This window comes from Amblyomma mixtum, chromosome 2, assembly GCF_055824585.1.
Source record: "Amblyomma mixtum isolate Tamu chromosome 2, ASM5582458v1, whole genome shotgun sequence".
Classification (NCBI taxonomy): Eukaryota; Metazoa; Arthropoda; class Arachnida; order Ixodida; family Ixodidae; genus Amblyomma; species Amblyomma mixtum.
The window spans coordinates 296,807,417-296,833,679 of record NC_143013.1 but is presented as its reverse complement, the minus strand read 5'-3'; the positions used below and the strand labels follow the sequence as shown (position 1 = coordinate 296,833,679).

Sequence of the window (26,263 nt, the reverse complement as noted above, 5' to 3'; positions counted from 1 at the left end):
CTAAAGGAGCTAGTGTTTGTTCCCCCCGCAGTTGCGACAAAACGGTTCCAAAATAATTTTTTGAAAACAGTGTAGATTCGAGGAGAAAAATAAAACAAATTTTCGAACGTATTGTGACGAAGACGAAGCTGGCAGTGGCGCGGGACGGAGTGCTCGAGCTAGGCCAGCGGCCATTAAATCATCTCATAGCCATGGTTCACCACGTCTCATTCTTCGGCTGGCCGCCGCGTAACATTTGGTGGAGGTGCTGGGGTCCCTTCATCGCCAGCCTGGTCACGGAGCTTCGGCGTCCTGGGCCTGCCGTGGACGTCGGCCGTGAGTACCTGGTCAGCGCCGCACGGCCGTGCCCCAGCCCGCCCGACCTGAACCGACCTCGCCGCTCACCCCAGCCCCGTCCTCCGCCCGGACCACACGACACGACGACCCAAGACCCGACGGACCCAAGACCCCACCGACCCAAGACCCCACTGACCCAAACGTGAAGACACCGTCCCCCTGCCTCTGCCGTTCGGTGCGTCCAGAGACCTCGGCCGTCAGCTCCTGGCACCCTACGGCCCGGATGCTTCGTGGACCAGGACTCATTCTCTCATCTTTCTCATCGTGGCGGCCAGCACTGCACCATCTTCTACATCCTGTTCAACCCCCCACTCAAGACCATCGCCATTTCGCCGTCTGTTCGTCGCCGATCGGGACGATCACTCGGAGGCCCCGGGTAGTGTGACGAAGACGAAGCTGGCAGTGGCACGGGACAGAGTGCTCGCGCTAGGCCAGCGGCCATTAAATCATCTCATAGCCATGGTTCACCACGTCTCATTCTTCGGCTGGCCGCCGCGTAACAGTATCAAACACCTTTGTTTTCACGAGAGCTCGCCAACACCCTAACGCGATAGACGGCGGATTAAACTTACGAATGATTCAGAAACAATGCACGTAGAGTTTCAGAACAGCTAATCTGGCTTAATCGGTTTAGGTTACTGCAATCACCTCAACTATTAGAAACTCCAGCGCAAATGAGACAACGATTAGTTCACTCCCATATAAATGAAACAGTCACCAAGCCAGGCTTTGTGAGCAAACTGACATGAAAACTCGGTATGGCCTGAGCAGAGATTAGCTATTAGCTTATCATTCATCATTTCATATGTAACATCATTACTCGCCGATGTACCTTAGTACATTTAAAGGGACTATGCAATGAATTAAAAGTCACTTGTAAATGTTTTCAATACTTAGGAATGATGCCAAGAAGCATTCACACCAAGCATGAGTCTTCGGATTTGAGCCGGCAATTTATTATGAATTTTTAAACACCGCGTTTTTTAAAATTCGCGGGCCGATTGGTGTTTTCGTAGTAATCCACTTTGAAACTAATATCGGTAAAATAGACGTCACTAGTCCCGTGACGTCGGCAGGCCACCACACGTTGTCATTCGCAGGAGCCACGGCAGCTACGACGTCACGGGTACGCTTCCGGTAGCTTTGAAAATCGTCTGCTCGAGCCGCCGCGCGACTCCCTCGGGCAAGCGCGAGCCGGGGCACTGCCTTCACGCATATGTTTTCAATTTACTTCTGCCGCCTCTTTCTGTCGCGAGTTCGGGAACCACTTGCAGTGCCTTTGTCGCAGTGACAAGCAAAGAAATCCGACGTGCGCCGCGATCCAGGAAGGCGAAGAGAGACGCTGCCGACGCTGCTGCTGGGGTTCTGGGTGCGACAACCGGAAGTCGCAAACTGAACGTCAGCGAATGACGTATTCATGGGCGGAGCCAGTCCCAGAGCTGTTTTCTTTATTTTTTCTTGGTGCTCCGCGCGTACGAGTTGAGGAGGGAGAGGAGGAGCGTGATTTTTAATCGCCTATATCTTCGTTATTGCTGATGCTAGTTCAAAAATTCTTGCGCTGGGGTGACTAGTGATGGAATGCCTATCTCTCGTCTGCTTTACGTAATCGCAATTAATTTACTGCATAGTCCCTTTAAAGACCACATTTTATCTTTTCCCCTTTTTGTTTTAGGTAACCTTTTCCCCACCGCTCTTTTCCCGCCTTTATCTTCCAGATTCCCTTCTCCACGCAGAGTAGCATGCCAGTGATTTTTAGACGCCGGCTAAAGTCTCTGCTTTTCCATTAAAGGGCTTCTCTCTTTCTCTCTATTAGTTTATCCCTGGAAGTTCTCACGACTGGCTAGTTCTTCCCTGCTATCCTGTACACTTTGGCATTTCTTTTAACTCGATGGCATAGAAAAATGCATATTATCTTGTGCAATCTCTTGCGCTTGACACATCGCATTCTTTTCCTCTTTCCTATAATCATAGGAATTGAGAAGCGAGGCACCTGTGAAGGCTTGTCTCGTTGGCGCGAACGCGGTGTCCGCGAAGGTGCGCGCACAGGCACAGATCTGGCCAGCGCATGGTGCAGATTAAGCGCCCACCTGTATGAAGACGGTGAAGAGGACGATGACCAGGGTGGTGGTGACGAACATCTCGTAGTTTGGGAACTTGCAGGCGCTCAGCATGATCACCAAGGAGAAGGCCACGGCACCGCGAAGACCCCCGTACGCCTGATTTATTCGTATTTCCGTGAAAGATGAAAAAAAAGGGAGGACGACTCTGAACATGCGCAGCTCGCAAAACGGGATGTAGTCCAGTTAAATGGCAGGCAAGGTGATGCTCAATTCTCTGTTTTTGTATTTGTCTGTGCGCTTGTCTGCGTAGCGCGGCGGAATAAAAAATTTTGTTAGCTCATGAGCAATAAAAAAAGGAAAGATGGGTTCATGGTTTTATGGCGGTCTAACGTCCCAAAGCAGGCTATGAGGGACGCTTTAGTGAAGGGCTCTGGAAATTTCGACCACCTGAGGTTCTGCACTGACATCGCACAGTACACGGGCCTCTAGAATTTTGCCTCCATCGAAATTCGACCACCGCGGACGGGATCGAACCCGCGTCTTTCGTGTCAGAAGCCGAACGCCATCACCACTGAGCCACCGCGGCGGAAAAAGAAGGAAGAAATTGAAGAACAAAAGTTCCCAGCCGTGACGGGCCGTACTGTGCCGTCCTCTGCACAAAATACGTACTACGTCTCCAGGCATCGCCGGAGCCAACCTTAGTCATTAAACCCCAGAGTTCAATATGGCGTTCACCATGGGCCTGTTTAAAAAAAGTTAACGATCCCTGCACAGGAACTTCCCTTTTCGACTTATATATTGCGACACTACCCGTGAAAGAAGACATACGCAGACGTAAAATTTAATTGTGTCTTCATTTAGTATATGCAGAACGTTAGGAACATAGGTTTTTCATCCGCGGCGTCAAGCGTCGTTTGGATTGTTTTAGAAGAACCTGCTCACAGTTTAGGGGTAAGAGAAGCGGAGAGAGACAGTGCTAGTTACGGTAAAACAGACGATCTCTGTAAGTTAGTGCTATACGTTTAGAGAATTTCAATAAAGTGCCCCGCACGGATATTTGTTAGCATGAAAGTAGAAAGAAGGACAATGCGCGTCGGCGTTGCAAAATGTGCGATCGAAACTTCCCTTTAAGGATGGTTGGTTGGTTTATGGGGTTTAACGTCCCAAAGCGACTAAGGCTATGAGAGACGCCGTAGTGGAGGGCTCCGGAAATTTCGACCGCCTGGGGTTCTTTAACGTGCACTGACATCGCACAGTACACGGGCCTCGAATTAGCAAATCTCTATCGACACATTTGCTCAATTGGCACTGCTTTACGGTTCTGCGCAAGCAACGATATCGTCACTGGTGGTAAAAGACAAAATGACGCAGGATAAAAATGCCGCCTTACAGCAAATTTTTAGTGTTCTGGTAGGAAAGGTCAGGGTTTTTCATGCCAAAAAAGAAAGACAAAACGCGCGTCCCTTTCTAAAGGCACAGACATGGAAGAGAGACTTCTGAATAATGAAACAAATCACATCATTCTTAAGCGCTAACTTAAGTACATGGGAGTAACGCAATCAATTAGTACAAAACTGGGACTGAAATAAAAGAATTTGATAAACGTTCGTTTAGACACATCGAGACACTTTTCTTTACCTACCCGAAGAACGACTAAAGTCATAGGTTGCAGTTAATTCCGACCGGCTTATATTTGCGTAAATGTGGTAGTAAGGTGCCCCTTTATTTAAGGACGCGCGAAATCCTCGGCGCCGGAAATTACAGCTGCACTTGCGCGAACAAGAAAACTGCTAAGACAAAAAAAGAAGAAAAAAATGCACGTTATAAATGGAATACGGGTGCTTAGGAACTTTAGAAAATGAAAGGTGAAAAAAAAAAAAAACGAGCACTTAATTTGGACGTTTAATGAAATTCAGTGCTTAGCCAGGGTAACGTCCGCAAACTTGACGGCGCTCAAGTGGCAAGTAAAAATTACGAGCAAACATCATTAGTCTTTAACACTTAATGCTTAACGAGCGCTAAGAAAATCAAAAATACATTAAGAAACAAGTAACTCGCCGCTAAAGACAGCGGATGAAATCTTTAGTTCTCGAAGGAAGGAAAAAATCGCAGCGAGGTGTAAAGAAAAGAAGATTCTCTTTTCAAATACAGATTTGTTACCATGGCGCAGATTAGTAAAACTAATTGCTCCAAAGCGGCTTGATAGACTCGTCAAAAAGGAGCAGCGTCTTAAGAGGACTTTTTCGCAATGACTAAGCCGGCTTTCCCACTGTCTTTAAATTGCGCATTCCGAATCGCTTTGACGCTCAACAGAGAAAAGTGAGAACGTAGTAAATTAAAACCGTTAAGCTGCTTTATCTTTAATTTTAGTTTGCGAGCACGATCGCAGCTTTGTAGTTTCGTGGCTTAGCTATCGTTTATAATAGCTTGAGCGCCTAATGCATCAGGTTACTCGATATTCAAATCCATCAAGCAGAAGAAGGCAGAAACAGGAGCTTACCATTATAAATTGTTCTTCAAGATTGATTTTCTTGACACGACCGACCACGTTCACAATGTACGTCAGGCCAAATACCGCTGAAAGTGGAAAGAACAATTACGGAAGCACATCATTTATATTTCGCACTAGTAGATGCATGAAAGTTCAAACTTCTTGCGTGCGACAAATTCTTATGAAGAAAGGCCCAGCTTTGAATGCACAAAAACTGTCGCTAGAAAACCGATACGCCGATTTAAAAGAGATCCACTGCGTTTAGATTAATGAGATTGTGAGGCCTAGAGATGCTTTGGCGATGTTTGGGGAGAACTCTCGAAAGTTATACCACATGTGTTAAACACATTAATGATGAGGCGTCTCTCATAGCCTCAGCCGCTTTGGGACGTTAAACCCCAATAAACCAAACCAACATTAATGATGAAAAATAGCTCAAACGGAAGACGACGAACAGACAGGACGACGCGGACAAGCGAGTCTGCATAGTCCTATCCGTCCTTCTTGTTTCCTTTGAGCTATTTCATCGTGAACGTGCACCATCTCGCTGAACTTTCGGTAACATTACGTGGAGACTTGAAAGTTTACGGCATTGAAAGTTTAAAAAGCATATTTCTCGAAACGTCCACATCTGTTTCTTTTGCACAAAGAATGCATTGCGCACTAGTGACAGAAGAACTGCCCATATTTTCACCCTTGTATTGTAATAGCAGGCACAAAAATTTTAACTCCATTTCAAGTGATATTGGGTGCCACTTTAGGCTAAAGACCTTAGGGTTGAAATTGAAAGTGTTCACGACAAGCGGGAAAAGTGGCCTCACTTATGAACCTGAAGACGAGGCACAACGCTGCAGACCAGACGACGAAGCCGGTGTTCCAGACGTGACGTTTGTTCACCAGCACGATGCCCAGGAAGATGAAGATGACCGTGTCGGCCACGGCGCTGCCAGTGGGAAACAAGCGGCGAATGAATCGACGAGCTCCATACTTGGTCATCGCGGCTGTGGTTAAGTTTTAACCCAGTCAGGCCTCAATAAACTGTCTGAACCGTTTCTATAAGCACCATTTTCACCATCCCCTTCAAAAACCAACCGCAAATTCTAGACAGAGAGGAGTAAAAAGGGAATAAACTGTCCTCTAACCCACACCCTTTTACTCCCAGAAAGGCAGATTAATCTCTTTTGGCTCCCATGTAGGCGTATTTGTGTTTAGAGTGCAGCAGGCAGTTCAGGCAGTTCACGGCCCCGAATAGAATTTCATCGGCGGAAGTAGCGAATGTTAACGACAGCCTACAAACAAAATTTGCAACCTCCACTGCCCATACGCGGAGATAGAAATGAGCCCCAATATTTGGTGCACCTTAAACGAGCCTCCGCTGAAATTGTAGCGAAAGTACGTTTATGAGACAAACGCGTTTACAACGTTTAGCAGGTTTGCAACCAAAGCCAAACGTTTCTCTCTGCCAGACAACAAGAGCAAGATGAAAGAAAGACAGCCTCGGCACGTATTTACAAAATTTCAATACTTGCTCAACTTTTCACGCTCCAACGCCACTGCATGGATTAAGCCGGAGCTCGTAATAACGAAACGGTTTATAACGAAACAATGGGTATAACGAAGGATAGACGACTCTCCTTGGAAGCTCGGTCAACACGGACTTTATACGAAGTAATCGCCGGGTCTCTTCAACTACATTATAACGAGGTTCAACAGTACTTCTAGTGATTACCACAAGTTTCATGCTGTGCACGAGTTTTCAGGTTGGATACCGGCCATGGTAGGCATCCCAACAGCGCACAATGTCCGATGGATGTGCGATGGATGTCCGATAGATGTCTGATGGATGTCCGATGGATGTACGATTGAAACCCGGTTGCGGAGCGAAGTTCTGACATCTGTCGAATGTACGGTAAACGTACCAAACGTCCCTTCCAGGATGTTTACTGGACGCTCGCAAATAGCCCGGTATTGGAATCCGATGGAAATGAAAACCGAAAAATTTAATGGGCGCTTAAATGCATTACGCGTTTACAGCGCGTTAGCATTAGAATATTTTGTTCACTATACATGTAACGATTTGTGTAGCTGCGATGTTTCTGGGCGGACACTGCTCATTTGTCGAAATGCTACCACTTTTTTTCGGCCATACTGCAGTCAAATCAGACGTGGTGTTTCGTGAACTTGTACAAGAGTGCCACGAGGCAGAGATGAGGCTCAGTTCTGATTGTAGTCATTCATAGTCACAATCCATTTTACAAAATTATTTCTTTAATCACAATGCGTGGCACCCTCACAATGTGTGGCAGCCACTTTCCGGCTTCTCCCTTTTCTATCCTACAAGTAGAGAAAGAAAGAGAGAGATTTCTTCCTCTCCACATTGTCACCTGCCAACCATGGCAGGTGGCTCAACCATGAGCACAACCTCACATACGCCGACACCGGCTGGGGCGCACAATGGCGCTTTTAATGCTAACGCATAAAACTACCGCAATTTACAGTGTAAAATGGCCACGTTGCGACATTTTTTGATAAAGCCACAACTGTAAAAAAAATGAAATGAAAAGTCACTAGCGATCGTCTACACATCTCGCTTGAAGAGAAAGTGGCAGGGCCGCAGCTCTAATTTTGCCATCAATGCACGCCTTCTCTTCCGAGGTCGAGGCAGCCATAAACATAATTACAAAACATGTTGACGGAAAAGAAGAGCCGTTGTCATCGCTGTGGCAGACTAAAAACCAAAAGTGCTCTCTATCTACTTTCAGAACAGAGACAGTAAATAGCCGCCTTAAAAGGCGCTTTTTCTCTTCTTCCATTTCTTTCCGTAATCTCATCTGGGCCATAAAACGAACCGACGCGGAAATATCTCCCTCGCACTCAAATTGCATTTCGCTCCGGCGCCGCGGCACGCGGAGCTCGAATCTCTTTCTGTCCATCGCATCGAGGAATTCATCGCGCGCGATACTGAGTGCACAGGATTAAAAGTGCAGAGTGAAAGGAAAACCGGATCTTTTTAGACGACTGCGGCCACGAGAGGATCACCAAGAGGGCTGAAAAATTGCCTCCCCTTACAAAAATGACTTTTGAGCTTCAGTTGACGCCTTGTTGAGCTCCTGTTGAATCAACTGGAAACCAACATGAACTCAATGCATGTTGAGCCTACTCAACACCTGCTACACGGAGTTTTTGTTGAGCGTAGTCAAGAGATTTACTGTTGAGCAGTTTCTGTTGAATTTAAGTTGAATCATCTCAAGGCAGCCATTTCTAAGCCTAACTAAATGAAATCGTTTCGACATGCATCGCGTAAACAGAACCTGATCACAGTACACATATTAAGAACGCATGCAGCACCCATTAAAACTCTCATAAACAGCTCAAAGTCATTTTCTTACATAGAAAAAAGTGCAATATGCTCATTCAGGCATACCTACTTTGGAGGATTCGTATGTGCTCTCATAGAAAAGGGCGCTTAATTAGTGCGTTATTTAAGTTGTTTATGAATGAATTAAGGTCGTCAAATAATAGACCGTTGCATATGAACTTTATTTCTTCTACTACACATAAAATAAATAAATATTAATAGTAATAACTAACATAACTTTGCTGATCGACAGGTCACAACCTGCGCAGGTCCGGAAACCCCTGAGTAGGACTATATAAGGGCGAAGCCGAGATAGCACATAAGATCGTAAGATAAACTCCGTCAGTTCTTCCTATAGCCTCGTGTGCAGTACTGTCCCATGCTCTTTATCTGATGGATGTGTAGGGCTAGAGTGTATGTATGTATATATATTTGTATACATACGTGTTTGTGCGTATGTGTGGAGCACTACGTCACAGGGATGACGGCTTCACGTTAACGAGAAATTGCAGCAATAAATATGAATATACCGCCGAAAATTGCATTGGTAGTCGGTCCATCTGGCGCAATACGAATGTATTCCCAGGATTTTTTTGCTTTTTTACCCCAGCCAAGATTCAGAATGCCGCGTTGATTCACTCCCGTAATTCCAACATGAATTCAACATGAATGCAAAGCAGAAATTTCATTGAGAATGCTCAACTCTAGCACAGTGGCCACTTTTCCAATGAGTTTCAACTCGGCCTCAATAATTCACCAACACTAGCCCATCCTGGTCACAACAAAAATTCAACATGGCGTGTTGAGTCTGCTCATGAGAACTTCAACACTGTCTCAAGAAGCATTTTTGTAAGGGTCTATTCGACCGAATTTTCTTCTTCCTCGCACAAAGTATCCGATTTCAGGATTATGCGGGCAAGTTTTATTTAGATATCGTCGTCTGCCGGCAGCGGTCGCTGTGAATGCGGGTGACACAAACGGAGGCAACACGACCCCTAACTGCGACGTTATATAAAGTCGTCGAAGAGCAGGAAATCATTGGTTCCCAGCTACGAGCGAACGGGTAAAACACAAGATGAACTCAGCTCAGCCCGTTGGCCGACGTTTCGACAAAATAATTTCCCTTCGTCTACGCCTTTTGTTCGCCCAAACGAAGTTAAGTCATCTTATCGAAACGTAGGTTAATGGATAACGGTGCTTCCCTACAGCCGCTTGTCCAATTAGTGTTGTCAAGAGCCCGACCTGCCTGCCTTCTCTTTAACGGATAGTGGAAAGCGTGCCGGCAGCACCAATTCGGTGCAGGGTACATCACGCGATCTTTTCACAAACCGTTTTACTTTCTAGAACAACTATCTTCCGTGATAACTGCAGTAATCATTATCTCAAAGAATGCAAGAAAAAGAGAGAAAGAAGGAAGGAAAGAAGGAAAGAGAGAAAGAAGGAAGGAAGGAAAGAGAGAAAGGAAAGAAAAAGAAAAAAAGGAAGACAAAAGAAAGAATGAAAGACAAAAGAGAGAAAGAAAGAAAGAGAGAGAAAGAAGGAAAGAAACGGAAAGAAGGAAAGAGAGAAAGAAGGAAAGAGAGAGAAAGAAGGCAAGAGAGAGAGAGAGAAAGAAAGAAAGAAAGAAAGAAAGAAAGAAAGAAAGAAAGAAAGAAAGAAAGAAAGAAAGAAAGAAAGAAAGAAGGAAAGAAAAACAGTCCGGCTGTACAGGGCGTACAGGACCTTAACACAGCTGGCGAGCTGGACGTAAACGAAAGCTTTCAGTGCGTCACAACATGGGAAGGAGCGAAACGGCCACTTAAGTGGCGTCCCTGCGCAGTGGTATACGTTGCGAGCAAACTTTTCAGCTCAGCTCTTTAAGAGCTGGGCCAACCAACGATAGACGCCCACATCCTGTCAGCGGGGCTCACTAAATGACATGTCGAGTCGTGTCCGGCCGGCTCTCGCTTTCGACAATTTAAAGCTTTATAGTCACGGCCGCTTCTATTTACCGTTCTAGTGACACCAGCAGCGCAAAGCCTTTTCTCGGTTCTATCACACTTCTTTCTCATTGCACGCTCATATTCCTCGTTTACCGTTTAAATAAAAAGCGCAACAAACATGAGCTGAAGGAACGAAGAACCCCGCTGTTGTACAAAAGGCAAAAGAAGTGAACAAATAACAATGGAAATATCCTTAAACACCCATTTTTTCGGAGCTCATACGCAGCCGCTAACATAAAAGCAGCCTATCTAATAACTCTCACTGGTTTTCGCCAAGCGTTAAGCGGACAGCGTTTCACAATGGCTGAATTAGGGAGGAAATGGCGAACCATAGGCGATTTGCATTGCATGCGTATTGTGCATTCCGAAAGAAAAACGCCAACCAAGAAAACATCGGGACGGAAATGAGGGTTTCCAACGTCTTTATGTCGTCTCTTTCCAAACCGAACAAAAGGTGATTTAGGGAGCTGGAATATTTTTTATGACGCACATATGTAGAAGCACTACTCTCGACGATCCGTGGAAGAAGCTAAACGGGGTTTGGCGCAGAATCTTCGCTATCAGATGTCGCTAATCGATAAGTAGGCACGTGCCACAACCCTCTTTCTACTGTACGCCTTATTTTCATGCTTCGTCATTTCCGCATGCAAATGGCTATTGAAACAGGTGCCTTATTCCGTTCCATCCGAACCGTGGAACGTAAAAGCAAAACGTCGTAATAGAAAGAAGGAAGCGAAAAGGGGGGCTGGGGTGGGGGGGGGGGGGGGGGGGGTGGCTAGACGGCGTCTCTTCATAGAAATGAGCATATTTATTGGTGGGGCGATGCAAATAGAACCTTGCAATGCTACTTTAAAATTGTGGTTTAGAGTTGTTGGTCTTTTCGCATGGCTAGAGAGAGCAGAGCGAAAAGACGAGGATAAACACAAGCTAACAGGACAGGCGCCGAACTACCAACAATTTACGAACAGATTTTTAAATGAAAGCCAGGACCTACGTGACACCACAAAATCATTGACATCACAAAGAGCAACCAAATTTTCATACCAAAACACTATTCATCAATAGCCTATCAAACGTTTGTACACGTGTACAGCAAGAATTCAACACTCAGCAGACCCGGTGAGCCGAAACCAAGACCAGTCACCATCACCATCATCATCAGCCTGACTACGCCCACTGCAGGGCAAAGGTCTCTCCCATGTCTCTCCAATTAACCCGGTCCTTTGCCAGTGGCGGCCACCGTATCCCCGCAAACTTTTTAATCTCATCCGCCCACCTAACCTTCTGCCGCCCCCTGCTACGCTTGCCGTCTCTTGGAATCCACTCCGATACCCTTAATGAGCAGCGGTTATCTTGCCTTTTCAAAACTTTTCAAAAAAGTTAGTTCTTTGTTTCTACAATGAAGGGTTCAACATTAAAAGGAGCCAATAATTCAAACCTGGTATCCCACATTTCCATGGCTTAGACATTATACGCATTTATTACACATTTACTCGCGGCGCGCATACATCTGCACTAGTACGGAAGTAAAGAAAATCACATTTTTTTTTTTTTTTTTCAAATCAAATCAAGTTTATTTCATATTTACAGTACATGGTTTATGGGGTATATACATCAGGAGGCCCAAAAGTCGAGACTGCAAATAGGGCCTCCTATGGCTACATGAACAGAATACATAAACCGACGCATGCACAACAACTCGAGGTAAAAAAAAAAAAAGAAGGCAAATAAAGCGACAAAAAAGAAAGAAGTGTACAGCAAATGAATGTTACATAGTGATAGCAAACACAAAAACGTTATTAAACATCTAAGGATTCAAACAAGTGGTGTTTTAACATTTTTTTGAATTTGTACAATGACATTGGGGTTTTCAGTGAAGGGAGCAAATTATTCCAAGTGGAGATGGCAAAGAACGATGTAGTTTGCTTTCCATAATTAGTCCGTACTTTTGGCAACAATAAATTGTTCGACAAAGCAAAACGCGTGATGTTATTATTTGTAATTATATTTTCAGGGACAAAATTAACACATATGTACTTATTGATGACTTTGAAAAGAAAAACCAGGACCTGAAATTTGTGAAGATGTTCAAGGGGCAGGACATGTAGTGAATGGAACAAAGGTGCAGACGGCTGGGTAAAAGAAGAGGAAGTGATGATTCTAAGTGCTTGTTTTTGCATAGAAATGAGTATAGAAAGATGAATTCTGTATGTGCTACCCCATGAAGTGATACAGTAATTAATATGGGGGTGTATGAATGCGTAATAGATTGAAAGCAACGTATCTAAGCTAAAGAACGGCCTTGTTCTGATGAGAGCCCTTATTCCGAAACGAATTTTATTAACAACGGAGGCAACATGATGATTAAACTTCAGGTTCGAGTCAACTATCACACCTAGAAATGTAGCAGAATGTGTTTGCGGTATTGAAACATTGTTGATAGTTATTGATAATTGTGAAGTAATTTTTCTTTGAGGGGCGTGAAATACCACAAAACTGGTTTTAGACGGATTAATTTTAATACAGTTAGCGTGACTCCAGTTCTCTAAAGATAGCAGCAACGAGTCAAGATTTGTAGTTAATTCAGAAGACGTGTTACCAGTTGCCATGATGGTTGTGTCGTCAGCGTACAAGAGACATTGGGTTGTATTTAAGTAAGTCTGAAGGTCATTAATATAGGTTAGAAAAAGGAGGGGACCTAGAATTGAACCTTGGGGCACTCCTTTATTAATTAGTCTAGGAGATGACAATATACCTTCAATGCACACGCACTGGTACCTGTCGGATAAATAACTTTTGATCAGGGTCAACGCCGGGCCTGTAATACCATAGCTTTCGAGTTTAGAAAAAAGAATGCAGTGATTAATATTATCGAAGGCTTTGGTATAGTCTATGAAGACAGCGCCGGCTATCATACCACTGTCAAGTTGTGTTTTGATCCAGTCAGAAAAATATAATAGGGCACTTTCCGTTGAATGACCACGTCTAAAACCGAATTGAAAAGGAGACAAGATATTAAATTTGGCATAATAGGAATGTATTTGTATTTCTAGTAGCTTTTCTACAACCTTGCTTAAGAAGGGAAGTATAGAAATAGGGCGGTAATTCTGCATTTGTGATCGGTCGCCTTTCTTAAATATTGGAACTATCTTAGCCCGTTTTAATTGAGTAGGGAAAACTCCTGTTTCAAAGATGACATTGATAACGTGACAAAGAGGCTCGCAAATTAGGTGCTTGACACTTTTAATATGGGAAGAATGTATATTGTCTAATCCAGCACCTGTGTTATTTAGGTTGCTTATTACACCTAAAACTTCCTGAGGCGTGCATGCTCTTAGAAAGAAGGACTGTGGCTGACGTGATAGAACAGGAACTTCAACGCTTTGAACTGTTTCAGAGGATGAAAAATATTCACAAAACGCATTGGCTATTGGTAAGGGGTCGCGCAGAGCTGAATCATCTTTCTCGATAGTCTTAATAGATTGTTGACTAGGTCTCGTGTTTATGAATTGATTAATCAGTTCCCACTTTCTTTTCGCATTACTACTGCTTTCGATAAGCTTGGCTTCAAAAAACTTTTTTTTTGCATTTTTAAGAGACTGGTTTATTTGTTCAGATAGAATCTTGTAGCGATGTAAAAGACGCGTATTAAATGGTTGTCGTTTTGTTTTTCTATATAAGTTCTCTTTTTTCCTCAATGATTCCAGTATATGTGGGGAAACCCAGGGACAGCGAGGTGCGCGATACCTTTTGGTCGTTATATGTCTTGTACAGGATGTAACTGCAGCTGTTATGAGACTTGAGAACATATCAATGGCCTGTTCAGCGTCTGAGCTTGAAAAAATTGCTGAGAAATTTGCCCGTGTTAATTCATCACTGTAAGCCTGCATATCTACTTTCGTCTGAACATAATTAGTTTTGTAGTCATGAAGGGAGCTAAAGTAAAAAAACACCGGATAGTGGTCAGTGATGTTGACCTCTGCGACTCCAACATTCGGCGAAAGCTCAACATTAGATAGAATAGTGTCCAACAAAGTATATGGATTATGCGGCACGCATCGGGTCGGTATGTTTACAAGAGACTCAAAGCCAAATCCACTAAAGCAGTTAATGAACTCTTCATAACCTGGGCATGTACCATCAAGTAAATTAATATTGAAGTCACCCAATATTAGCGCGTTCTTGTTTTCGATAGATATTTTTTCAAGCGTAGCAGAGAAAGAGTCGCAAAAGTCAACAGTTGAACAGGAAGGGGAGCGATAGACAGTGCCCACGATTATTTTCTTTTTGTTGTACTGAGGCAAAAAATTTTCAATTTCCAGCCACAAGGACTCACACTTATTCACGTTAATGCTTAAATCATCCCGCCTATTGTATGAGAGGGAGGATGAAACGTACATGGCAACGCCCCCGTGGGGACTGCTACTGCGATGGAGAAATTCAGCATTGTAACCTTGTAAGCAGAACAGTTTTTCGTCTTCTGGGTGAAGCCAAGTTTCCGAAAAACAGATGATTGAAAAGTGATGGTTTGTTAACTGTAGGAAGGTAGCAACCTCATCGAAATGTTTCCTTAGGCTCCGGACATTAAAATGTACAGCCGAAGTAAGATTGTTTCCGCCTAGTTTATTTGTCAAATCTGAAGTTGAAAAATAATGCATTCACTAGACGGCTGATGCGGTTGAAGTTTCAGAAAAAACCTGCAAATCCTTCTCGGATGTTATCCTGAACACAGTGCTCTCTGTTGACTGACGGGCTCTGATGACACAATTGTTTGTCCAAAGGAACATCCATTTTTTTTCTTTTTTTAGTTTCAGCGCCGCTCCAAACAGCCTTTTGTTAGATGGTGTGAGGTGTTCATTTACATACACAACATTTTCATGCAGGGCCGAGTAACCAAGACTTTTCGTTGTCAGCCGCGTCTTCCGAGCCTTAGCGAAGAACTCAATGAGTCGCTCACATGTGGTTAATGCACACATCAACATTCACCGCATGAAACGTTTTACTAAACAAGGCGGCTACCAAATATTGTCTGCACGTCTAGAAACGGCATGCTGCCATCTTTTTTAATAGTCATGACAGTTTTCTGCACACGCTACTGACATTTCCAAAAACGCATTTGAGTAGTGGTAGTGCGATAATCAGTGTTCAGTGGACTCCACCTTGAGCTGTTAGCGTAAAAAAAAAAAAAACAACTAAAAAACGTGGCGCGAGAAGTTCTCCATAAATGACCTGCATTTATTTTTCTGCAACGCCCTGATGCTTAGCGTTACCATCGACCACGTTCACGTCACCGAGGGGAGTCTTAGCGCCGACGTCACGCAGACTTCCAAGGGAGTGCCACGGCAGATAGGGTTTCCGATCGGCGTTTCGAATGAAGAAAGCTTGTTGCCGACGACGTTTCGACACCAGCTGAGAGCTTTCGTGTTTTGTAAACGAAAATATGAATTTGCGCACGAAACTGGTAAACATTTCTTCTTTTTTCTCGAAGAGTCGGGGGGGGGGGGGGGGGGGGGGGGTCTTTATAAATTTTTTTCCTTTCCGAATGGAGCGAGGAATTCATTCCCTGAGTGGCCAATAACCCTGGAGGGTATGTGCCATTTTTCCAGGCCACGACAAAAGCAGCAGCAAAAAAACAACAACAAACAAACAAACAAACAAAAACGACAAGACTCGGCGCAGCGGAGCTATAGCTTGACTATTTCGACGGGGAAATGAAACTGAAAGAGGCTCGCGCAGGAATGAAAACAGCGCGGTGGTGCCGGTCACAGCCAAAAAGCTTTCGGGCGAAAAGCTGCGGGAAACGAACGAGCTTGCGCCGTTCGAGCCCTCGCTTTGCAGGCGCTGAAACCTCGGCTGCGTATACTCAGCACGTCATTGCGTTTTCGTTTTTCGACACTTACATATGCTCCTCTCAAGTCGCAGCAACGGCGCAAGTTTGCCGTCATTTAACGCTCAGCGACTTGGCACGCAAAGCCTTCCGAACGCCCGAAAATCATGAGCGCGTTGCTGTACTGCACCTTTCTCGCGGGAAAAATCATCGAAGGGTAATTGAAAAGTTTTCGCTCCTATGTAAGTGGGGCTCCTGGCGATCGATAAATCTTCGATAAATGTACTTTCATTGGAGCTCTTCGTGCATCCATGAGTTAAGTGAAATCGGCTGTCATTCAGATATTAAATTTTTATCGCCTCTTACTATTAGCTCGCTCCAGCTGAATTCACTTACCTTAGCTTAGGCAGACTTATTTCTCGTCCAACTATACTTCCTGACCACCAGAACGAGCCTTTTTATCATAGTAAAAGAGCAAAACGGATGAAAAAAAAAAAACACCTTTATTGTCAGATGCATAGAGATGGACGCCAAACACGGTCAGCATTCTACGCGGCGAAGAAAACACCAAATAACAACTACTAAGGCCTGAGATTGCGCAGGTTGGTATAATGTCGACGTAATAAAATATTTGAGGATACAGAGAAGAGAAAAATCAATTCGCGTCGGTTTTTTCCTCTCTTTTTGCTTTCCCTTTTTTCTCCTCTCATCTTTTTCTTTCGTGTTGGCCTTTCTACTTTCATCATTTTGTTTCTTTAAACTACACGCCTTTTCCGTCTAAAAAAAAACGAGATTGGTTGTTGTCGGGGGCTTGTGTTCCTGCCTCGTTTTCATCCCTATAATCATGCTGTTTTGACCGCGACAACAAATAACGTTTGCTGGGAATATACAATGATCACGATTTGGGCTGCATAGAAAGAAAATGTCCCCGTTAGGAACCGTAACGATCTTGCAAATGTTCCGCTGTCACGTCTATGCTTAAACACAAACGCCGCAGAATATGAATGCGCTCTTAGCCCACACAAAAATTAAAACAAAATAAGTTATTCGTCGTCATTAACGAAAACAGAGTCAAGTCCATGCTCTGCAAGACAAGGAACTCTACGGATAACCTGCTTGCAGCTGCCCGATCCTGTATTATACGTAACCGCACCCACTTAGGAACTTGCCTAATGTCATCAATCCATCAGATTCTCTAGAAATGCGATCGAAACGGGCCAATGGGAATGCTCTCGTCTGATGACGTCAATTCCCTCCAGCCAATGGGAATGCTCCGATCATACGAAGTGACTTCCCTAGAGCCAAAAATGGCTGAGGCTTAGCTAAGGTTAAGCCTAGTCAGATGCGAAGCATATTGATGGCTAGGCTTGGTAATACATGGCTTCCTTGGTTGACGTTCATCCCGCTCTTCATCGGTCTCTGTGGCACGCTGAAGCTTTCGCTTCTCGTTCAAATCAGCCCTGCTTCTAGGCGGCATCCCAACACCTGGCCGCCTCGTAAGTGCCCGGAGAGCGAGGCAAGCTCAGCTTTATACCGCTGCTGTAGCGTCACGTGGTCAGCTGCAGCGCCTCTGATGTGGAGCCTCCACCGCCGCGGCCGACCGCGCGAGCCGGCAGCCCATCTCTCCTCTGCTGTGATGCCATGTTGTCACGTGGCGTCACGTGGTCACACTAAAGGTCAATGGTAGCTCCACCGCCGCGCTCGACGGGCTGTAGTGTAGCTCTAGTAATATGCTTCGCATAATAAGCGAAATTTACTATCGACGATGCATTCTTGCCTTATGGGGCTTCTGCTCCCGTGTTAAAAATGTACGCTGCTCCCTACTGACAATTTTGTCTTCTGGCGTCATGTGGTCCTTCTTGCTTCCTCCAACGGTAGTGCATGTTAACTGTTTTCGTCTTTCAGTCACTAGGAATTTTTTCACGCCTGAAAACGACAAGAGGCGAAAAAAAAAAAAAAACCTCATTACCCTTTTTTTCCCCCTAAAAAGCGTTGATCAGCCTTGCTCGCATAACTTGCCGATGAAATCGTCCGGAACTTAAATAATCTGAGAACTATCTTTGTACTCGTATAATGCCCCAAGAAAGTTGGTCAGCATCAAATTAAAGCTTAAATAAACTGACAGCTTCTATCCATGTACTCATATAATACCTCAAGAAAGTTGGTATCAAATTTAAGCTTAGTGAAGAGATTCATTTGGTGTCGTTAAAGGTTTTATATACCTTCTTTAATTAATTTTATGCACTGTCGAAAGAAGCTTTCCGATTCAATCAAGAAGGACTTTTTAAAAAAGAAAGCAAGAATTTGATATTTGTTGCGCCATCCGCCAGAGTAATAGGGGCGTACCTCCTTTGAACAATCCTGTAGTACAGGGAATCGCCAAAGGGTCTTTGGACGAGCCGCCATACAATTTTCTCGCCCAATCTTGTTAGAAAACCTAGCCCAACACAAAAAAATAAATTTTTCTCATAGTATTCTTCTCAGAAGATAGTATTCCCAGCAATTCCTCTTTTACGTCAGGACTTCAAACAGGGAAATCTCACTTCTGGATTGAGGATTACGGCGAGCTCATCGTGGATGTGAGCTTCAAAGTGCCAGAGCTAATCTAGAATTCACCTTTTCTTTCCCCTTCGGTCAAGTACAGCTCTCTTTCACTTGATCTTAACTAGAGCATCGCAGTGCTTGCTGGCGTGATCAAGCGCAAGAAAACCCAATTAAGTTTCTCGGAGAACTTCAGACAGATAGCGGGCGGGCGCCTATATTGGATAATACGTAAAAGTCGAAGGAACTAGACAAAGAAGCCGAATAGAGTAGGCGAAGAGAGCGAGATTTAATCGCCTCCGGCATGCCATAGCTGCAGGCATAAAAGGACCGTTTCCAGAGATCAGTGTCAATGAGCCAATTTCCGCCCAATAATTCCGGCCGCCCACACGCTACGAATGGCTGCAGAGAAACGTCACAAGCGAGTCGTTTCGCTGTAGTTTCACCAAGCCTTGGATCCAACTACGAAGAACGGTAAACTTGGCTAGTTGGTAAAAGTATGTTCTTGCCAACAGCGTGGACCAACTGTGTCGAGATAGGTGATTTTTCGTAGCTAGTCTAGTTTTTAAAAGTTCGTTCTTATTAAAAGCCCAATGCACTCTATCAATGTTCTAATGGCTTTTTTCTTAGCTGCAGCGGTCAGCTTAATATCAAGTGAAACTTGGCTACTTGTTAATAGTTCGTTTTCACAACTGGATTAACCAACTATTCTGTAATAGCCTACTCTCAGTAGCTAACCTAGTTCGTTAAAGTCCATCCTCATGAATAAGCTCAATAGACATCACCCCTTTTTCTAAACACCGCTTCCCGTTTTAAAGGCCCCCTACTTAGTTCTAGCATTCAGCTTAATGTCGGTTGGCAATCAGCGCGTGGTCTTGTTGCTGTCGCGCATTTCTTTCTACCACTGTGCGCGAAAAGAAATATTGCCTTTAAAATAGAGGATGCAGCTGCTTCGGTGTACATTAAAAAAAAAGAAGAAAAACTAGAAACAAACAAAAATATCGGTGCCGTTTTCTGCGCACTCAGTGCACTGACCTACAAGTACGTCTCAAGGCCGCCTCTTCACGAAGAAACCGCAAGGGAGATAGGAACAAAAACTCAAGTACCTAAAAAAAAGTGCAATGAAAGCGCGCTTTCTTACGGCGCCACACAGCTTTCCGAGTCCCACTAGTGCGTCAGAATGGGATACGCGTCGTCCTTGGCGGCTTCTTTAAAAGGCGCACCGACTTCGTCGCCGTTGAAGCAGGCCGCAGTTTAAAGGGCGTTGAAGGCCGGGGCCTATAGGCTGCGCTGGGTACTTCTCAACAACTTCTCATTGTTTCGTCGAGCTTTTTGACTCCAAAACCAGAAGGTCACGCAAACAAGACGGAATCGAGCTAGAAGACAAAACAAAAATATGAAAAGAAAGCAAGCACAATAGTGGCAGCCACAACCGCGGACGCGAACTGCGTGCCTGAGTAAATTGCTTTCGCAGTTGTCCAAGCCGTCGCTGTCGGCCTCGCAAAGCACTTCTTCCGGATCCGCGTCAGGGCGCCAACTTCGTTTAGTCGAGAAACTGCGGGAACTCACGAGGACGCACAAATCTGCGCCAAGAGCCGCGCGCACGCCGGGTGATCTTCGTGATCGCTCATCTCAGGAGAGCACGGTCACTTTCCTGACTCTCTACAGGAACCGCACATCCCCTGACAATGAACGATGGGTCGCGTACTCGTACAGGCTTACAACTACTCCGGAACCTCCAAGTCACGTCTAGCACTTGAGTTAAAAAAAAAAGAAAAACGAATAGGAGGGCAGTAGAAGAGCAAACGTGCGCGAGCGAGCCACGTGCCGTTCACGAAAAGGCGCGCTCCAGGAGTCTTCAACTCACCCCCCCCCCCCCCCCCCCCCCTCCCACTGTCGCACTGCCGCCGTCACCAACCTCCTCAGCGCTAGGTGAAAGCGACGCTAGGAGCGCCGGCGGTAAGCGTCGGCGGTAAGCGTCGTCATCGTAGTTGACGACGACAAAGCCCACCCGCGACGACCGTTCTGTCAATGCGCGAAGTTCATCTGACAATGAGCCGGCAGGAACGTCAAATACGCCCCTTAGGGCGAGAGCACATGGCAAGCTGAGGAAAGCGTAAACAGTCGCCGTGTGTAAACCTACTGTCCGCTCGCTTTTCCCGTCACGTGCCTGGTCTCCCGCGCGCCGAAAAGCGGCGTGCCAGAATACTACTAGGTGGGTTGCGCTTTCAGGTCACGTGACTACCAGCTGGCAAGGTGCTGCCGCTGGATCGGTCGCGGTCTGAACGGTGTTGTCTAAACACGGGAGCGACGCGAAGCTGACGGTGACAACGATCAACGATAACGGCCAACCCGTGACGGTAAAGGGTGACCGCGACGGCTCGTACGTGCCTGCTGAGAAAGCATGCATGCTGGGTGAAAAATCAATGCCGTATTTTTTTATATTTAGGTATCTTTACGAACGTCTTTTTTTTTTCTCGGGCTGTCAGGTGCAGTGCCGTCCTGGCCAGCGACACGTTTTCAAAGCACGAAGTTTTGTTTGTTTTCATTGCCGCTTTCGCCAAGGGCGTTTTTTGCTCTTATTAAAGCGCGCGGCTGACGTGACGAAGCAGCGGCTGTACTTGTCGCTACGCTGTAGCCGCGCGTTGGGACATTCTTCTGCGCTGGCACGAACCGAGCAGCTAGGCTTACGCGGCCAGTGCTCTTTCAAGAACGCCGACACCAGCGATTTCACTCCGATGGCGTCCGCAGCGACTTAGCAAGAGGATACGCTGAGAAAAAAAGAGAGTCAAATGAAAAGCGAAGGGCTTAAACATGCTTCTACATACGTTCCGCAGAGACGAAGTTTTAGGTGATGCTTTCTACTTTTTATGGTAAGCATACAAAACAGAAGTTTCTGAAAAACTTTGGTGCAACAACATATGAACACTTATTTATTTACTTATTTCTTTACCACAGCGTGATATCTGAGATTTGATTGAGTGATTGACTGATCGATTAGCTGATTTGTTTATTTAATTATTTAAATTTGACATCGTTGGCCAAGTCGGACACTTGCTTTCTGACGCAGAGAGCCAAAGGAAACAGAAGACAGCGGGAAAGATCATGAAACCAAGTTCTTAGTTCACTTCGCGTGCACATATCTGTCCAACAAAATTCAATTCTCATTGAAATTTCACAATAATGTGTCGTTTGTCGTTCCATTTTAATAACGCCTTCTTTATGAGCATTATGACCCCACCGCCCGACAACTCTTCGATCCCTCAGAGCGTAGGAAGGAACATTTTCCTCTCAATGCTAATAACACGGGCAGGGTCACTAAATATGACAAAGAACATGCGAGCGGCCAGAATCGGCGGCAAAGGCGCAAGCGCCCCAAGCTTCGCAAGCTGCTTTTTCCACGCATGCGCCTGGTGCCGCCCGTTATCTCTGGCTCACGGCGGCAGTGCGTCGCCACGCGCTCGCGTGTTCCCTTTTATATTGAGCAATCCTGCACTTGCCTTCTGCGGTGCCATACGGAAGAACAGTGGGTGCGTCGACTCAACCACACCTAGCAGGCGATATGACAGGTGTTTACAGAATCTTATTCGAGCCGAAATCCTATCGTTTCCGCAAAGTCACGCAGCCAGATAAAAGGCGCCATGTGAACTTGCTGCAAACACCGTCGAGATGACGTCACTCCTAACTGAATTCTCGCGCGAAAAGATACGAACAAAAACATGCAAAGGAAAAAGTGTACGCTCTACCCTTAAACCACCCATTCTGCACAATGCCGAAGTCAAAGACGGCCACAGGATATATCCTCAAGTTATCCTTATCGAACAGCAAATGAAGCCAACTTGAAACAGTCAGGGCTCTCTGACTAAGAAGCGAACACACTTACCTGAGCATCTTGGTGAAGTACTTGACTGTTGTGTACGACTTCCGCGATATGTTCCCCATGGCGTACTGTACTTGAACAAGACCGCAGCAGATGATGCTGGCAAAAAAGAAACATGCACACAGTTCACAAAACCTCAGAGGCGAAATGTGCTCCAGGATCGGTATCACAGATTAAAACCACGCAGACTGCACATCGGCTTGCAGACAAATTGAACCAACACGCCTTTTTCTGCGTATAGTGGTTGGCGTGATCTCGTACCTGTGAGAACGACTCCGGGCCAAAGAAATTTCTCTATTTAGTTGGATATGAACTCAGTTAACATCAATTCTGGGTAAGTTTTATGGTTTATGCGGGTTTAACGCCCGCGACACGGGCTTTGAGGAACACCGTAGCGAAGGACTCCAGACGATTTCGACCACCTGGCGTTCTTTGGCGTGCACTGACATCGCACAGTACACGGGACTCTAGAATACCAACTCCATCGAAATTCGACCGCCGCAGCAGGGATCGAACCCGTGTCTTTTGGGTGAGCAGCCGAGTGCTATAACCACTGAGCCACCGCGGCCTTTAACAGTAGAAACTGCAAGAGTAACTAAGTCCTGTAAGTCCTCATTAACTCATTTTTTTGCTCTTTCATTCCTTTACTTAATTAAACCTCGTTAATCTCTCTCTCTCTGTTGAATAATATCCCACTGCCGGATTAATTTTACCTATCAGCTGTAACGGCACCCCTGTTATTCAAGCGACGCGCGGGCCAGCCGACTCTCTGTTGACCAAGTACGTCAAGAGCAAGTAACGACGCTCCGTAGACATCTTGCAACGCACTGAAAGGTGCGATGAATCTCTGTCAGAAACGCGGCGCCATTAATCATCCAGTAGATTTCCTTTTATCGCCTTATTTTTTCTTCGTGTTCTCTATACGTGTCCACTCTCTGTATTCAACCTCCTTTTCACCCTAGGCACGCAGACTTTTCCCTTATTTATCTGACAGTAGCCAACCTGTCTCTTTCGGAGATATTCGGACGCACTAGTTCTGAAGCTTCTCTTGAGTGAGAATGAAGTGAGTGAGTGAGAATGAAGTGAGTGAGTGAGAATGAAGTGAGTGAGTGAGAATGAAGTGAGTGAGTGGGAATGAAGTGAGTGAGTGAGTGGGAATGAAGTGAGTGAGTGAGAATGAAGTGAGTGAGTGAGTGGGAATGAAGTGAGTGAGTGAGTGAAGTGAAGTGAAGTGAAGTGAGTGAGTGAGTGAGTGTGAGTGAGTGAGGGGATGAGTGAGTGAGGGGATGAGTGAGTGAGGGGATGAGTGAGAGAGAAACTTTACTGGCTTTCGAGTGTGTGTGAGTAAATACTTTTATTGGTACACTTTAAACACGAATAAGCCTTTATGGGAGTAAAAAGGGAGCAAGCTGTCCTCCACCTTTTTATAAAAGGGCATTTCGCTAGAGGATAACTTTACTCCCTTTTTACTCCTTTCTGTTTAAAGTGTACATAAGATACCTGTTTTACTTGTGTAAAGGAAAGGTCTTGCTACTCCGAAACAAACCCGAAACACTGTAATAAGTATTAAAAACCGGCAAATCTTCTTTACACCTTATGGGCATGTACAAAAGAACCACCAGAGTACAGCACAAACATCACATAAGAGCAGTAGGAGGCGGCCATGCTGTCCAGTTCAAACCTGGCAAGTCAAGCTAGGGTTGACTAAGCAAATCATTGTCCTCTTAAGAGTCCCATGTGTGAGAACTCGGAAATATGATCGGTTCAAAACAAAGAGGAGCGGAAGGAGGGGGTGTTGCAGATTGTGGCGCCACCTAGTGCATTTAAATGAGTCGCCCAGAGTTGCACAAATCACGAATGTGCCGGAGAAAGATAGTTCGCAGGGCGCTGCTATGCAACGCTCACAGGCGGCGCCACAGTCAGCTCCCCCCCCCCCCCCCCCCCCCCCGACGATTGATCGCAGGCTGTGCAGATTTTGATTGAGGGTTTCGTCGTTGCAGTTAAATTTTGCTGTCTCTCCCTCTTTACTGTTTCGACTTAAGTAGCGCGGTCCCAAGCCTTCTTAGTTCCTTTTTCTACATGTTCCGTACCAAAAACAACCGAGAAACAAAAGAATAGCGTAATATTAAAACAAACAATAATATTAATTTGTTGTAGACGCTAAATCCACGGAGCTGCCGAGCGCGATTTCTGCGTTCGCATCATTAGCGGAGACGGCTTAACTGGCCCTCTACCTGCACGCAAGGTAGCATGTGTCGCCTTCATTATGTGCTCCCCAGTATCTCGCGTGTCCGCCATTTCTTGCTGGAGGGCTCGCAAAAGTGCTTCTGTTTTTAATGAAAGAAATTCATAGAACGCAAAAGAACACCGAACCGGGCTATACTTTCGGAAGCTCTGAGCCTATCTCTCGTTTTGCGAGAAATGATGAAACAGACGCGCTTAACGAATGACGCCGTCAGCCGAGATTTTAAACGAGCAATCTGGCACGCTCATCGCGGGCTGCGCGCCCGTAGCGCCGTACAGAAGGCAGAATGTGCAGCGCTCGTTTAAGAAGCAGATACGAAAACCGAAACCATCCAAAACATTGCCCGATCACGGATACGTAACTAACGATGGAACCGAACAAACTGGCACGTGAGATGTCCTTCTCGAACAATGTCACGTACTGTGAGGGTGAAATAAATAAATAAATAAATAAATAAATAAATAAATAAATAAATAAATAAATAAATAACACTTTCCACGCACGCACAAGAGGACGGCGCAGAGCTGGAGGTAGATAAAAGGTCAGGGTGCGTTAGCGGTATTCTTTCCCGCTCCGAGCGGCAGCAAAAAGCTGCCGAGCGTACACGCACGAGAGAAACGCTTTCGAACTCAACGCACGTCCAGCGGCTGACGGGGATGCGTCCTAAATCTTCAAAATCAACAGGGGAGTTCCCCCTAGCGACAGCGCCATCTCAGGGGCCCGAAATGTTATAGTTCCGAGTTTCACGGCGTATGATGTGGAGGCAAGAAAAGAAAAACAAAGGCGCGCCAAATTACTCTTTTCTCACCCCCTTATCCACTTTTCGCTGAGCCTGCTGTTTTTTTAATTTATTTGCTACGTCCGCAGATTCGTCCTCTTTGACGTAGAAGGGTCTTTTTTAGCGTTATGGGACGACAGATAAGCAATGAACTAAAACCCGTCATAGAGTTTCACTCATTCATTCTCGCACGGATTCTGTGGTCTTTGGGAAGTCTACTCCTCCGAGACACGGAGGAATGAATTTTGAAGTAAACTCCAAAGCCGAGTCATAAAAAAATGGAGCAAGTTGGTTATTTCCACATCCTGAATTTGTACATGGCGTATATTGCCGCCCTACTCCTAGCCTTTCTTACTATCACTCCCCCTTTCTTTCTCTCTCCCTGTACTTTTATTCCCGCTAGCCGCAGCTCAGGTGCTTCAGGTTTCGAAGGCAGATGCCGCTGCTAGCATATCTTTTCCTTCCACTATAGTTTTTTTTTTTTTGCCGCCGCGGTGGCTCAGTGGTTATGGTGCTCGGCTGTTGACCCGAATGACGCGGGTTCGATCCCGGCCGCGGCGGTTGAATTTCTTTGAAGGAGAAATTCTAGAGACCCGTGTACTGTGCGATGTCAGTGCTCGTTAAAGAACCCCAGGTGGTCGAAATTTCCGGAGCCCTCCACTACGGCGTCTCTCTTAGCCTTAGTCGCTTTGGGACGTTAAATCCCATAAACCAAACCTAAACCAAACCAGTTTTTATTTTTTTACTAATAAATAGCCAGTAACA

General features: G+C 45.4%; 1 protein-coding gene across 1 annotated transcript in view; it reads right to left on the bottom strand.

Annotated features, from left to right (window-relative positions):
* LOC149364602 (uncharacterized) overlaps nucleotides 1-26,263 on the bottom strand; it is a 267,785-nt gene that overhangs the window by 29,011 nt on the left and 212,511 nt on the right. Inside the window, exons 15-18 of the mRNA XM_089574551.1 lie at nucleotides 22,479-22,574; nucleotides 5,709-5,830; nucleotides 4,897-4,973; nucleotides 2,424-2,552 (exon numbers count right to left, since the gene is read on the bottom strand). Of these exons, the coding sequence (XP_089430677.1) occupies nucleotides 2,424-2,552; nucleotides 4,897-4,973; nucleotides 5,709-5,830; nucleotides 22,479-22,574 (424 nt within the window). The remainder of the gene's footprint in view (nucleotides 1-2,423; nucleotides 2,553-4,896; nucleotides 4,974-5,708; nucleotides 5,831-22,478; nucleotides 22,575-26,263) is intronic.